Source organism: Haliotis asinina, chromosome 12, assembly GCF_037392515.1.
Source record: "Haliotis asinina isolate JCU_RB_2024 chromosome 12, JCU_Hal_asi_v2, whole genome shotgun sequence".
NCBI lineage: Eukaryota > Metazoa > Mollusca > Gastropoda > Lepetellida > Haliotidae > Haliotis > Haliotis asinina.
Window position 1 is genome coordinate 3,983,853 of NC_090291.1, and position 16,160 is coordinate 4,000,012.

Here is a 16,160-nt window from a genome sequence, read left to right on the forward strand (position 1 = left end):
TAAGATGAACATAACTATGATGAGAGGTCTGGTCTGTTAGTCATGAAATGGCAGCACAATACTGGTATGCTGCATGAAAAGGCATGTTACTGTATGATGGCCGCAAAGTGTTGGTAGAACACAATAAAGGGCACATAATGATCTCGCGAGATGTAGTCCCAGTAAAGCGAAAAAGCCATTAGCAATGGCAAGTGAAGCCATTCTATAGCATTACATCTGCACCCAGTCTGTGAAATGCACAAAGTCCCCAAGGACGCCTATAAACTCTTGTTGCTCTATCCGAGCTGTCAAGTTGAAACCTTGTCTCACCTTACCGACTTGTGGCAGTTTAGTGCCCATTCCTTCGATGCACCAACGGAATACGGCTGATGCACCAATGGTCATGTTTATAAGACATGATACATCGACGACCCTTGGAGTTAAAGAGATTTATTTATGAACATGTATGGTTACTATTTACTGCACATAATTTGAAATTCCTCCTGACAAAAAATATATATATATATATGGCGTAGGGTGTACCATTTTTGAGTCAACCAACATAGATCAGCCAACGTCTATAAGAGGCATTTGGAAGGTGGTAGGGTGAAGAGGAACGCTTTTGTATGGAAAGACAACTTCTTTATTGCAATATGTAAGTTCCTCGGAAACAACCGGTTTCCCCAACATGTCAAAACAATATCCATCACTTCCGTGTTTAGAGCGAATACCATTTCGTCATAACCAGCTGTCATTAAAACAACTTTCCACACCGAAGAGACAATACAACGCCATACATAAGTCTGTTAATTACCGAAGGAAGAAATTCATCATTACCCCTCTTGACACTAAAACCTGACGATATGTCTACTCCCCGCTGTGCTGGAACAGAAAGCTCCATCAATATACCTAGAGGCGATCTAACCCACTCACCCAGCCAAACATATCACGTGTCGTCAGGTACTAGCTATTATAGTGTTTTCTACATCTTACAACAATGATCTCAATTAGAGAATGACGTGCAACTGTTGTTATACCCACTTTCCCACGGGTGTCAGATGACGTGTGACAAGTCATGATCAAGTGTCATGATCATCTGTTCATCAAGCCTGTTCTTATACAATCTAGCTGAATCTTCTTAAGACGGACGTATTGACTCAGTAAGTATTTGCATGGTGTTACTTCACAGGTGTCCCTGACTAAGGTGTCGCCATGGTGTCATAACACAGGTGTCCCTGACTAAGGTGTCGCCATGGTGTCATAACACATGTGCCCCTAAAGTGTCGCCATGGTGCCATAACACAGGTGCCCCTGACCGAAGTGTCGTCATGGTGTTCTGACACACGAAGAATGGGGTGTTTATTTTGACGCTTTAGCAACATGACTTCACAATTAAAAATATATAGCATACAAAAACACTTTTTTATAATTCCCTATTGTTAATTTGCCAACAGTCGATGGCCAGTGACGTACAATCTATAAATATTCAACATCTTGCTTCAAGAATATCAACGTTGCATGCCTCACATCGGTGGTTTGGCTTCATTCCAATCTAACTCACCGTCCATAGATCAAGCAGTTGCTATACACAAAAATCATGGAGTTTTTGCTTCTGAAGATTTATCTGATGATGGTTAAATATTTCTATGTGATTTGTGGTAAGTCTCTGTTTGATTATTTTGAGTAGACTATTAGGTATATAAAAAGTTGTGGTAGCTTCATCATTGTGATGTCACAATGCAGTGTATGGAGTTTTTCATCCTTTTCGAATTCATGTTGTGCCTGTAATCTGAGGTGGGTGCTAGTTTTATGGTGTGAATATTTCGCATTAGTAAATAATATTGGCATTGGCATTGTTGTATGTCGGTGATATGTATTTGATTGATCTGACATTACATATGAACCACTAGCGTCACCAATATCTAAAACCCCATAAACATGAATCAGTTCTGGCATCGTCTGGGATATTCTCCATTCATAATGTGTACATGCCATTGAGTAGATGTATCGTTAGAAGTGATATTTAAACTGACAGGCAAAAGAAACTATACCAAATTTAGGATTCAAATATTTTTAATATTTTACCTGAATTTTGTTTCCACTTTACATATACATATCACAAAAACACAACACACAACAATTTGAGCACGAGCTATGTGAAAATGCACTGGTTCCTGCGAAAATCAGTTTTAATGATGAAAAATTTAACGATCCCATAATCGAAATGGTAATGGGTGTAAAAACCCGGCAGTTGGTATTCCAAGACCATAAACAAGACGATTACATCAACTAACTGATTAACTGCAGAACAGCGCGAGAGGGTGATTGGTATGTTCCAACTGGGAGTCAGGCATGCTCATGTGGCAAGAATCTTTGTAAGAATGAAGATTTTTATGGATATCAACTTCTTTATGAGAGAACACAACGTTTCGGAGTTAATGCTTACTCCTTCATCAGGTGATTGAGAAAGGGATACAGAGGTGTATTTGTATGTACAGGTAAAACAATAACAAAGTAACAAGTGGAATGAGTTAACGAAAGCTAGTATAAACAAGCACTGATAGGAAGCCGATAGTTAAGATAACAATGATGGAAGCCAATGGTAATGCATTACGGTTGATTGGATATGTTTACATAACACAGATACGGGGTAAGGACGATGTACATGATTGGGGATGAGGATGGAAGCCAATGGTGATACATTACGCAAGATAGGATGATGTACATAACACACGATAGGGGGTGAGCATGTTTACATGAGGGTTGATGATGTACAAACACAAGTAGGTAAGGATGTACTCGGGTAGATTGGCTATACATGAATTACATAGATAGAATGTACACAGGTAGATGAGATTAATTTATCAATAAGTTGATGTACATAACACACGATAGGGGGTGAGCATGTTTACATGAGGGTTGATGATGTACAAACACAAGTAGGTAAGGATGTACTCGGGTAGACTGGCTATACAAGAATACATAGATAGAATGTACACAGGTAGATGAGATTAATTTATCAATAAGTCCCAGGCACTTGGTAGGTACACTCCTTGGTCGCGGTTGATGGCTGGTTTCTGTCTCCGGATCTCGATGGCCTCTTGCAGTTTCCTTTGGCGCCAGTTGTTGTTGTTGGTAGATAGTATCCTAGTGTCCTCCCATCGAATTGATATATCTTCATTCTTATGTATTTTCACTTCTAAATGACATTCAAAGACAAGAATCTTTGGTTGCACTCGAACACCAGTAACAAGGCTGAAGGCAAGACAGAGGCAAAGAGGTGGCACTGCTGACAGGCCAAGGAGCGGCAGAACACGAGTTACCACCAACAATGACGACCGGTATGCGTTTATTACATCTTCCTAATCGCTTCATCACTGTTACGTCATCAGCAGCGATGTCGTTGAATCGTGTGGTCAGTCGAAGAACCAGACGACTGAGACATTATGGTATTCGTGCTTATCGACCATTCCGTGGGATGACCTTGACCTCTCGTCATCGACGTGACAGACTGAGGTGTGCCCGCACTGTGCAGCATTGGCAGAACCGGAATTGGCAACGAATTTTCTTTACTGATGAAAGCCGTTTTCAGTTATTCCGTGCAGATGGTCGGGTTCGAGTCTACTCCTTTTGGTGGAGGGAGTGTTATGGTCTGGGGCGGCATATGCAGAGATTTGACGACACAGCTGGTAGTTTTCGATGCAAACGTATCTGATCATGTCCACAAGCTCCAATACGTCTCTTAACAAACTGCAAATTTACATATCACACCTTCTTCATTTAAATTTCTGTACATTGCTAATGTCAGCCCCAAATGCTGTAAATTTTATGAATATCCATTGACAAATGAGTGGTTGAACAATGAATTACATAACTTTGACATGTCTTTCTTTTTTATATTTTCCCAGAGGCAAATTTGTATTGGTATTGTTTCGCTTGCCCGTCAGTCTATTTTAAGTCAGCGTGTCCTTCTTTACACAGGCCTACTACAAGCCTACCAAAGCAAATTTGGAGCTACTACAATGCATTACAATTGACATGCTTGAAGTTTTCACATTAATTACAAACATGGACGCAGCGTTCATAAAGTTGCATCCCTGCACATCTAAACACCCAAACACCCCAACACCCCAACACTCCAACACCCAAACACCCCCATATCCCAACACCCAAACACCCCAACACCCCAACACCCATACACCTCAAAGTCTACCAGGATAGTCAGAGGTAGAAGAGGTATGCCAGTTTGTTGAACAACATCCTTCAGCGCATGCAAAAGTCTACAGCAGGCAGCACGTTGACGATCAGGCATGAGACAGAAAGCTAAGGGAATCATAGTATTGCCACTGAGAGAGTGAATCACGTACAACTGATGCCAAAGTCTTGGACACGAATAGGAAGTTCCATCCATAAAGAGGACATCAGTCTGCTGTAACGTTGAGAGTGTCTCTTCTGTAGAAAACACCAGCAATTTGTCACCATCTCCGTCTTCAACAGCGAGAAAACGACGACCATCAGATGTAGTAGTTCATCTTCCGTCAAGGTTGACATCTCTACGGTGTTCAGGCAATGCAGGATTTGTCTTCTTTCTGTGTCTAGAAAATGCTGGCTTTACACTGGATAAGAGGTTGTGCAACAGCAGTAGCTTCAACAGGCAGTTGGCGGAGCTCTTCATTGTACATTTGGGGCATTGGTGTTGACTCATCTCTGGCTCTTTTTCACAGTATGCTCATGAGTCCAACTGTGGCTGGATTGTCGGGCCCGTGATTGTGCTCGCCAGTAACTGCTTTGATGAACTCTCCAGTTGTTGACAAGTTGCTTCTACACCTAGGAACAACACAGTTCCAGTAGTCAGACACATTTCCAGACTTGTTCAACTTGTACCGAAATCCAGCATGCAACACTTGTCGGGCTCCTCTCTGTGATATAACAAACTCTGCTCTCTGAACACCGGCCACAGCTAAATCAAAATACGTGTAACTTTGTCTTATATACTTGTTGATAAATAAGGTAGTTAAAACGTTTTATTTTTTTAATCAGAGTAGAGGGATTACCTTAGCTTGGGTTGTACAGGAGTGATCTCCAAATATGTCCAGATTTCAAAACATATGGATGAAGCGTGAGTATCTATATCTTTGATCGGAGTAGAAGGATTATCATAGCTTGGGTACTTTCAAAACAATCAATCTGTATTTTAAATGTTCAAAGTACCTTAGTTTGGGTTGTAGAGGAGTGATCTCCAAACTGGGAATAATCAGCTATACAGGTACAGTACATTATTAAGTGCAGGGGTGGTCCATTATATGTGTATTTTAATTAGTAGTCATAATGGGAGCAGTCATAATGAGAGTAGTCATAATGGGAAGATACTTTAAGAACATTGACCATGTTCAGCAACAATACCTGATATCGCCTCTGTTTGAAATGATCCAATTAATGTACCACGTTGTGACCAATACAGACTCTTCCAGCAGATAATCGCGACCACGTAGGCCTTTACATACGCGGCGTCAAACTGGAAAAAATGTCATTTCATTTCCGTGATAATACCTAAAACAGATTATTAGAATCACCTACACACCAAGCTGCCATGCTGAAGATTATCTTCTTAAACTGCATTTGGAAGCTGGTATGATGAAGAAGAATGCCTTAGGGATAGTTGCTATAGATACCAGTTTATCACTGAAACTTTATACACGCTGTACTCACATTTACATTGCGATTTTCTTTGCATTATATATTACACGTTATCTTGCCACATACATAAATGCCGTTTTATGATTGGATAAGCGCTCTTCTATTATTTACAATGTACCCCACTTACAAGCGAGGAACATCGCTAAGGGAGATAACTCTATTTGTCATCGGCAAAATCTAGCGACGGCTACGAAAAGATTTGCATACCAATTAATAAATCTTGACAAAACGTTCAAATGTAGTCCCTGTGAACTTTAAGAAGAGGGATTACACCGCTGCAATTTTACGAAGACAATATCTGCGAGGAAAACAGCAAGATGCAAAATTCGAATCGTTTGATTCACACAGACTGGCTGAAGTGTACGATCCTGGAACCCATGCTTCAGACAGTTCAAAATTAACATTGAGGTGTTCGGTAAGATAAATGCGATGTTCACTGGTCCCGCGGGTTCAGAAAACATACGAACACAACGAGGATACATCAACTCATGCCAACAGGTATGTACCTCTCTTGTAAGTGGGGCACGTTGGAAAAACAAATAATAGAAGAGCGCTTAGTCAATCGGAAAACGACATTTATGTGTGAGGTCTTGTGGTCGCGATGTTCTATAGCTTGTGGCGGAACGTGGACGTCTTTCCGAGGCACCATGACGTCTCCGTGGTACCCGGGGGCCTATACCAGCGGCCCGACCTGTTGGTACAACGTAAAGCCTCCCTCTACCGGACAGAAGATTCAACTGAAGTACGACCTTATGGTTATCTCCTACCTCGATACCCTGGAGGTAACTAAAGAAGAGGTTTATTGTCATTCGTTTCAAATTGTTATCTTTCGTCAGTTTTAACGTTACGGGTATGTTATCTGTGGATGGGGTAGTTCCAGTGGGTTATGGTTGGCTGGGATTTGATAATCAAGGAGTGGTTGTATATGACCTGTCAATGTTAAACTGGGCATAAAATCGCCAGATTACCTCTTCAGAGAGTGTGGGTTCCCGGATGAGAGAATCTGCCCTCTACTTACCAATAGATGTCAAATATGCTCTTGAAAACCTAGGGGGGCCTTCATTTTTATTTACGGTTGAGTCAATCAATGTTCATATGATAATAATCAGTGTTTTGAGTGAGCATTGCCACTTGCGCTTCCTCAACTATATTTGATTGTTTAGTAAACGCTCATGAAAAAATACTGGCTTATGACGTGGAATGTGCATGTGTACGATTTCTATTTTCAAGCAAAAACACTAACAACAGTATGATGCAGCATGACTGTCAAAATTGATGACCTACAGTGATTTATCTACCTTCTTGAAAAAACGCTTCAGTACGCGTGTTGCAGTGGTTAGAGAGTCCGTCCGGCATGCTGAAGTTCGATCCTCGGATGCGTCAAACCAAAAGACGTTATGGCCGACATATGAACGAAATATTCTTAAGAACGACGTTAAATTCCATTTCACCTCACCTAAGGTTCTTGAAAATCGTCACAAATCAAGAATGCACGTGTGCAGGTGCTTCTGCGTTGAACACGTGCACCCCACCCCATGTGTTTTGGGGTCGTGATAAATAGAAATGGTGGTCCGTTCCATTTCTGTCTTACGCTTATACGTTCTATCCAAATTGAAAGTTCAGGTTCCCATACTTCTTTAAAGAATATATGACGTATGTTAAGATCGTTGATTCGGAGAGTTATAGTGGTGATGGGCAAAAGGACTGATCGGTTTTATTTACACGTTGCTAGTAAACATTGAAGCGTACGCATAGTACATAGCATACTGGTAAGAGCAGTGTGGGTACATATGAGGTAGGCTGTGTCACAGTTCGCTGTACACAGTTGCGTCCCTTTTCCGTACCAGCAACCTATTGTCGTGGGTTCGAATTCTCGTCCTGGATTTTCGAAGCTCTCTTAGCGCTGAGATAGTCGAAAGTGCCATTCTTTTAAGTCAACCTACGACAGTATAGGGCTTCGAAAGTGTACGCCCAGATTCGTCCCGAGGACATATCTAGGTTTGTCAGACACCAACCCGGGTTGGTGGGTTTCCCCAAAATACGTAATCAGGCTTCCTTCCACAGTGGGCTGACATACTGTAATATATCTTGAATGAAGTGGTTTTAAACCGACTTCACCCATCTCAACTACAGGTTAAAAACTCATCTCAAGTCGTGGTATCGAAACAGTCAGGACAACGAGGTTACAGCGTGGTTCCAGCGTCGCCTAGTTACGAGGCCAGCTTCACTAGAAATAGCCCATATGTCCACACTGGATTCAAGGCATCGTGGGTCGGTAAGTCATAGGTTGTTTGTTGTGCATGTTGTACTCCCCACTGACCATCCCACCCCAAGGTTTCAGACAGTCTGTGTTCATGGAACGTGGGTTTCAGACAGTCTGTGTTCATGGAACGTAGGTTTCAGACAGTCTGTGTTCATGGAACGTAGGTTTCAGACAGTCTGTGTTCAGGGAGTTTCAAACAATACATTGTTCACCTGACATTCATCCGCTATCCCAACCCTGTACGTTTATCTCCTAATTGTTCGCGAAGAGATATAATAATAGTTGCCTACAAATGCTGACATTATAACTATGTGTCTTGTCCTTAGAATGCGGCGGGGACTGGACGAGCGACTCTGGTAGTTTTAGTTCGTCTTACTACCCCAACAAATACCACAAACAGGCTCACTGCATCTACACTATCACCCCGTCCAGTGGCAACGTCATCGTCCTGACTATCAACACTCTCAACCTGGCTGACAACGACGTCCTACAGGTAAACGACAACCCTCTCAATTTACCTGACAAATACGTGTTTCAGTAAAATGTTGACACTCCGAACGTCGCTGTCGTCGGTCTTCGTGTAAATGCCAAATACCCCCAACGTTATACTCAGTCACGCCCTACAGGCAGTTGTTGACGCCCTTCACTAGAGCCATTCAGAAGTCGTCCCGGCTCTCCACATTGTACTCAACCACATCATGCAGGTGAATGAGGTGTACAGTTTCATGAGAGAATTGTTATCCAACTGTTTCTTTGTTTTTGGATTCGATGAGATGTGTCAACCACGTAAACGAGGATGACCACCCGATCCCGTTAGATCAATAATTCTAACCCAGACAATCACGAGCAACGGTGTTAGAAACGAAATAAAGGAGATGTTCATACGTATTGTGTCATCCTTCCCTACTGATACAACTGATTCGTGAACTTTAACATATGTCGTATTTGGGAATACACATTCTAGTACAAATTCTAGAACTTCTTCGTTCAGGTTTGGAGATTGGGTGCCTGACTCTGAGAGTACGGGTTCGCATTTGTACTTTACTAAGAAAGTGTATTCCCAAATATGTCATACATTACATATGATCAGTTTCTAAATGTCATTGTGTAATCTTGATTTGTGAAGTTATTACATCCGGCAGTCGAGATGTCCTTTCTGCAGCTCAAATTGTGAATTAAGTTATTATCTAATTCTGCATATCTCCAACCAGCATTCATATTAGCGTCTCCCTAGGGGTCCCCAAGGGGTGACTATGCAGCTCAGTTCACTTCTTGTCTACTTTCTACAGGTGACGGATGGTGATGGAAAGTCTTTGGCCAACCTGACAGTTAGTGCAGCGTTCCATCAGTTCGGACCATCCTCCTCCTTCAGGGCTGAATTCAAGGCGGATAATGGCGCCACGAGCACCGGGTTTCATGCAACATGGCAAAGTGAGGACATTAGACAGTTTTAGTCACGTTAAATGCTTGTCTCATCGAAATGACAAAGAAACTAGTGCCGTTTCGAGTAGGAGACGAGTATCGTATCCGTGCGAAAAATATGTCTGTACCTAACACCTGTGCCGGTATCCGTCCTATTTCCATCCATGGCAATACACAGAAACGGTATAGGATGACATCATTTGAAGCAAAATTGTCATTTTAGCTGATTGCATAGGTATACTCTTTTAATATTCGATGAGCGGTGGGGTAGCCTAGTGGTTAAATCGTTTGCTTGTCACTCCGAATACCCGGGTTCGAATCCCCACATATGCAGGGTGTAAAACCCACGTCAGGTGTCCCCACCGTGATATGGCTGGAATATTGATTAAAGCGGCGTAAAACTAAACTCAATTACCCACTTTAATATGTGATATCTCGATAGATTAAAAAAATAGCAACATTATTAGTCAGTGCCTGCACCATGATGGTACACTTCACGAAATGATAAATATTATTTTCTCTCGATGTTCCAGCAATGCCCCCTCGCATAAAGTACGATCTCGCTCTCCACACATCTGGTTGCGCAGTGGGCAAAAAGTTCTCCGAAGTCACCACGGCCGGTCTGAAGGGTCGCTCAGTTTCCATTCAGAAGGTGTCGGCAAGGGTCGAGTGTCTGTACGCGTGTCTCGTGTCACCCAGCTGTTCTCTCTATTCCTTTTCTGGGGACATGTGTACTCTCCTAACGCTGGACAACGCCGGGTTTCCCCTTCCAGCAACAGTCATGAAACAGTTGTGAAGACGCTGTACATACATATATAGGAAAACTGAAACGGTGATGCTGTAAATAACGCGCGTGGAAGTAATTACACTTCCCTTCAAAAGGTTAGACCCACTTAGACTTACTGTATGATATGTGTATATGTATACGTAACTACATTATCTATATGTATCCAACTACATGTACACACTAGTTACATTCGAAAACTGATTTCTCCACTAATTTGGGATGCACTGTTCCACGCTCAGATTGCTGGAAAGTATGTGCAAATATCGTGCATGTGACCAGCTGCGTTTGGGTGTAAAGGTTTACGAAGAATTCGCCAACTGTCACTGAGTTCTGTCTTGTATTGAACTCATGACAACTGTCTTTTCAACGTCACGGATGTGTTTAACACCACATCAGTCAATGTGTAGACGGTATGTAAACATCTTTAAACAGTATGGAATAATTTGCAAAATTTCGTTTGGAACAGTGGCCTGAAAGAAGTGGCTATATTTACACTAGCAAGTGCAACGTTTTGAAAGGAAGTATACATAATATTGTTCCTTGTATACTTAGAAAACCGATGACTAATCACATTGGTCTGGGATTAGTTTTCGACAAAACTGAATTATGTCAGTTAACGATTTCACGTCTACCCACCCTTCTGTGCAACTGAGTTATCGCAAAAATATCAAACAAATATTTAACGTACTGTGAGTTATGGACAGTTGAACATCGATACCGTACATAATTTTAATTATTAATGTCGCAACGGTGCTTTAAACGAGCCGACCACTTACAAACAACTGCACAATGATGTGATTAGATATTCGCACTTACGGTCGAAGAGCTGTTTTAAATGTTGTGCCCTTTCGTTAGTGACGCAAACAGATTCTGGTTCGTGCCCCCTGCAGCTTAAGAATTTACTAGTATATATTGACGCAAACAAGAGGTACGTCACTACACTGTCTTAGTGTTTGAGTTCACAGTAACAGAGGAGGATAATGGATCAGATGTGGAGAAGTCATTTCCATTTTACATTGACTTTGCTTGTGTCATGATAATGTGTGTTCCCGGTGGTAAACAACGCACTTGGTGTTTAAGATTCGTGACTGCAAACGTTTCACACTGAGAATGTAAGCTGTATGCTTCTCTCAGGGGCAATGCTGTCTGATGTACTCCTCTTGATGTACTACTCGCTTGACAACAACGCTTGACAAAGATACAAGAATATGTATTGAAACGCCGTTTGTAGTAAATGAAAATTACTACGGATGACAACTTATTCTTTATAATATTTCACGTCTGCTTGAACACCAACTTCTAAATGCCTCCCAAGAACCTCAAAGCCTTATCACCTGAATAAATCAGGTGAATGTTTGTCCTCATCTGACCCTTGAACTCTCGAGCTGCGTCTATGACAACAAAATGAACAGCACGAAACTTCGACGTCGTCAGTAGTGCGTAAACCTCTGTAGATTTTCTGATCACTAAATTAGTTAAAGTCAGGATCCATTTAACAAGAGCCTTTTTAACTCCAAGGACTTTATGTTAACTACTGTTTACTTCCAATTCTGACTACAACTTTAACTTAACTTGTACATGTTCAGCCATGACCGTCAACAGCATAGCTCATATTATTAATAGTAATAAGGCTTCGTGATGTACGTCTCTTCAGTGGGGAACCAGTCCGGGACGGCTTATTTAACGACATGTTCCAGCTGGGTAACGGAGTCCAATTGTATCTGTTTCTCTAAATATTGAAGTGAGTTTTAGTTTTACGCCGTTTTTATCAGTAGTCCAGCAGTATGGCTTCTCACATTGTACCCATGCAGGGAATCGAACCAAGGTCTTGGGTCTGAAAGGCGAACGCTTTAGCCACCAGGCTCCCCAACCGCAATTCAAGTGACAAAAACAACATACAAGAATACGTAACTCCATCATCAACAGTAGGCCAGCTAAAGCAAGATAATATACTCTGGAAAGGACTTCCGTTCCTCAGGACAATTAATGACAAAGTGAGTAAGATGGATTTTAGGTCGCCTTTAGTTATATTCCAGCAATACCCAGACGGGGCACATCAGTAATGACGTTCACACTGATGTAGTCGTCGTCGGTGGGAGATGGGTATGATTTACCCACTTGGCTACCCCACCACCCGGTGTCACAATCGTCATACTTCCTACTGTTAAAATAGCGTATGCCATGGTTGACTGCACCAACAACTACCTATGTAATAGCTGTATAAAAATAAAGTGGGATGATCCAAGAAACAAAAATACAGCTTGACATCAGTGAACTTTAACAATCTGTCCTCATAGTATCCCTACATGATCTGACTTTGAGCACAGTATCCATACAAACACCTGTAAACTAAATAATTTCAGTTCACAGTTTCCCAAGTAGCTGGGTAGAGATAGCATCAAGAAATTGAGTTTTTTTCTGGCCTGCTTCAAGTTGGTGCCACAAACGTTCGAAGCCCAACGTTTCAATTTCAAACACACAATAACAACGTCTATTTATAACAAAACAAAATCTCACAAAAAATGATTAACTGAAGAAAATAGAATGTGGCACTACAAACTGACTGCAGACAGTCCAGTGGGTTTCACCAATGGCGCTAATGAGAGATTACCCGCCATGGATTCCAGTCAATCGAACTCGGGAAACTATGGGATAAGGATTACAATCAAAATGTACACGAGACTGGGCTACATTATAAATGAGTGTCTGTAAACAGTAATCCATAAGTCCAAATACCAAAGAGTGCCAGGGATTGAGAGTATTGTAAATGATTCCCTTGTGTAGAAACATCGATATCATCATTTCTTGAGTTCCTGAATCTCGTAGATTCAGGCCACATAGTACACAGTATCTAGGGAGTGTCATACACATCTTGTGTCACCACGCAGTATTATTTCTTGGCGTACACTTTCTCGTCAATGCATTCTACACAGTACAGAATGTCTAAGGAATGCCTCGCACACACTGCACCCATGATTAGCATAAAAAACGACGTAACATCCATGGGATGACCTTCGCGAATGACTATCGCAGTAGTTCCGGTGTAGCTGTACGCTGATTCAAACCACGGTTTCATGGTGAACAGCGCCCTCTCGCGGCTCCTGATCGTTCTAAACCACAGTTGTCCACTGTCACATATATGTATCTGACTTGTTTACGCAAAATATTGGAGCAGTGTACTCGGAAGAGTTCCCTAGTCTCTTCACATGTGTTGCAAAGGTTGCGTGTTGAGGACCAAGGCACTTGTTTAAGCCTCTGAAACCACTTCTACTTTTCAATGAAGTCAAAACAATCTAATCGGTATCTTCTAGAAATGATTGTTTGCTGGACATTTGTACCCCAGAGTTTGGGATTATCTGTCAAAACATTCTGCCAGTTTGAGGGACATAATGGTCAGGGACATAATCGCCAGGTGGTCGTATCTGTCGCCATGTTGGAACGCCGGTAATGTACATGATTAGCATAGCATGGTGTCTGTCAAGACCGGTGTATGATACATGACAGATAGTGATGTACACTTCATACAACCGGATCGTGTGCATTTATGTTACCTATACTCTGAATAAATTGTCATGTGTGAGAATGGTGTGCTAGTGCCCAAAACATATTTGTTTACTCATGTCATCTCTCACATTGTAATCGTGCTCTCGATGTTCAGTGAAAAAATATTTTATACGTTTGTGCTATTGACTGTTGAGACGTATTTTGCTCAAAGTTCATAGGAACGTGTTCAGACACATACTGGGCGCCTTTGTAAAGGCCACAAAATGTCCGAGTGCCATGCTGGGATTCGAACCACAGACCTGATCCGAAGTCGGACGCCTTGTCCACGTTGCCAAATAGGTTCACCCCGTCAGATGGCATGGTAAGGATGTTATCTGTGGGGTGACTCCACGCCCTGCAACACTACTCCTTAAAAATACAAGACGCGAATGACATGGAAAGGGTCCCTGGCAATGAGCGATGTCTTAATGCAACGGGTAGATCGATTGGTCCAGCCTCGTCGCAGTGTGCAGTTACCATCGGAGGTGGACGATTTGCGACGAGTGAAAATGAAGACCCGTTACTCCAGGAACGTGATAAGGGTAGGTCACCAGCTATCATCCTCTACTGGGATCACCGTAATCATCTGCAGGATGCCCAATTGACCAGAGATGGAATTCTCACCGGCGACTCCAGTTCATGAGGATCAGCAGTGTCGGAACATCCAGAGTGCTGAGTATTCATTATAGGGATCGTGCTGACGATCGACTAAGCCAACAATGGACCAGGAAGTGATAGGTAGGATAGAACGATGGACTTCTTAATGGTGAAATGTTCAGTTCGACCGCAATCGTCTTAGGTGCAATGAAAATAGTTGGACATTCACTGAGTCATTGAATAACTGGAAGCAGCTGACCGGCTCAGATCGTAGATCGTAACATACATGTAGTGGACATACAGTCAGATCAATATCATCTTGAAATCGGCGTCACCATCGGGAAATTGCCACACTGTTCAGACGGTTAAAGAGGCTGTTACCTCAGGTATCAGTCAATCGAGATGGCCATCTAAATTGTGACTCTCCTGCCGCAGGATGAACCTGATCTTTCGTTTATCGATCGCCGCCTGCAGGTCATTCAGACCCTGAGGATGCTTCATTAAATGATCAGCTGCCGATAACTACATACTCTACTTCAACTTCATTGGTGTCATTTCAGACTCGGACTAGAACAACAGCAGTCTTGCTTTGCTGAGAACAAATGGGCCTAAGAAAAGTCCATTGCTTGAAAAGAATTATATTCCATGGTCTGTATGGAAAACCGAAGATATTTTGCTTTGATAGTCTTCCTCCAAAGGTTGTTATGCTTGGCACCAGTCAACAATTCGATCAGGCTTTCACTACAATGTGAAAGATAAAGGATGTATTCCCCTCACTGTCCAGAACATCAGAAGATATCAGAGATAGACTGACCATTAATCCTGAATAGAAAAAAAACATTGTTACAACAATAAAGAGAAGTGGAGAGGGAGAACAAACAAGCTCCAAACGGAGTAATCATTCAGAGGCACAGCCGACAACAATCTCTCAACTGCAGCAACCCATATCCCAAAGGAGTCAGGAAGAATTACTTTTATGGCAGCGGGAGCCAGGAAGGACTCCATGATCCAACACAGAGCAGGTATCCAGGAACGTTAGCTGCTAAACTGGACTGCTCTACCCAGTGTCACCACTTTCGAATGAAGCAGCTGGGCTGGGATCTTCTGTCCCAACCATCCGTATCTTCTATTCCTGAGACAGCTGGAGGAAGTTGGATCAACGCTGTCGGAGAGGGATACCATCTACTACTCGTTGTCACACATCCCAGGACCAGGTCGCACACTCAGCAGGAGCATCCTCCAGCACAGCTGACAGCTCTCTGAGGCAAGCTGTTAAACAATCGACAGAATCTTTAGGTCACCAGCTACTTCCAAGTCTTATAATACCCCAAAAATGAATCCGAGGACCTATGCACCTCGATTCAGAAGTCTACAGAGGCCGTCAACGGACACTCGTCGCTCATAAGTTTGGACCTCCAAGGCTGCAATCTGCGCATCCCTATCCATTCTGTCTCGGCTTCCCTTTTCAAGGTGTACACACCCAGGTATGAAGTGGTGCCATATGGCATATCCGGAACCCCGGGACACTGTTCTGATATCTAAGAGGGGTCGCATTTGAAGCTTACATTAATTATTATATTGAAGCTCTTGCATCTCCAATGATCCTGTTCTTCTCCTGGCCGTGACAAGGTTGTTGTTTCATCAGTTTGGATGGGTGATAATTGTGAAACTGATTTATAATTAGTGTTGTAATTTATTAATAATTATAATTTAGTGATCATAATTGTGGTTTGTGTACGAGGGGTGTCCCAAAAGTGGTCGGCCTCACTAGATTCTCGGTTTCCATTGTTAGAAAAGCTCCCATTTCCAACAAGAATTGCACATGTGACGGTAATGTGTCTAACGAAATATCAGTCAACACAACACATTGGG

General features: G+C 42.3%; 1 protein-coding gene across 1 annotated transcript; it reads left to right on the plus strand.

The window, feature by feature from the left end:
* Positions 1-6,254: 6,254 nt before the first annotated feature.
* On the plus strand, positions 6,255-10,157 carry LOC137258682 (tolloid-like protein 2). The gene is made up of 5 exons (XM_067796374.1): positions 6,255-6,458; positions 7,810-7,951; positions 8,266-8,432; positions 9,229-9,370; positions 9,895-10,157. The coding sequence occupies exons 1-5, from the start codon at positions 6,255-6,257 to the stop codon at positions 10,155-10,157; spliced, it is 918 nt and encodes a 305-aa protein (XP_067652475.1).
* Positions 10,158-16,160: the final 6,003 nt, after the last annotated feature.

Bases quoted from the DNA above. Each gene is read 5' to 3' on its own strand.
- LOC137258682 (XM_067796374.1), top strand. From the start codon at position 6,255: ATGTGTGAGGTCTTGTGGTCGCGATGTTCTATAGCTTGTGGCGGAACG. The intron at 6,459-7,809 runs GTAACTAAAGAA...TCTCAACTACAG, and splicing joins CCTACCTCGATACCCTGGAG to GTTAAAAACTCATCTCAAGT. The intron at 9,371-9,894 runs GTGAGGACATTA...TCGATGTTCCAG, and splicing joins GTTTCATGCAACATGGCAAA to CAATGCCCCCTCGCATAAAG.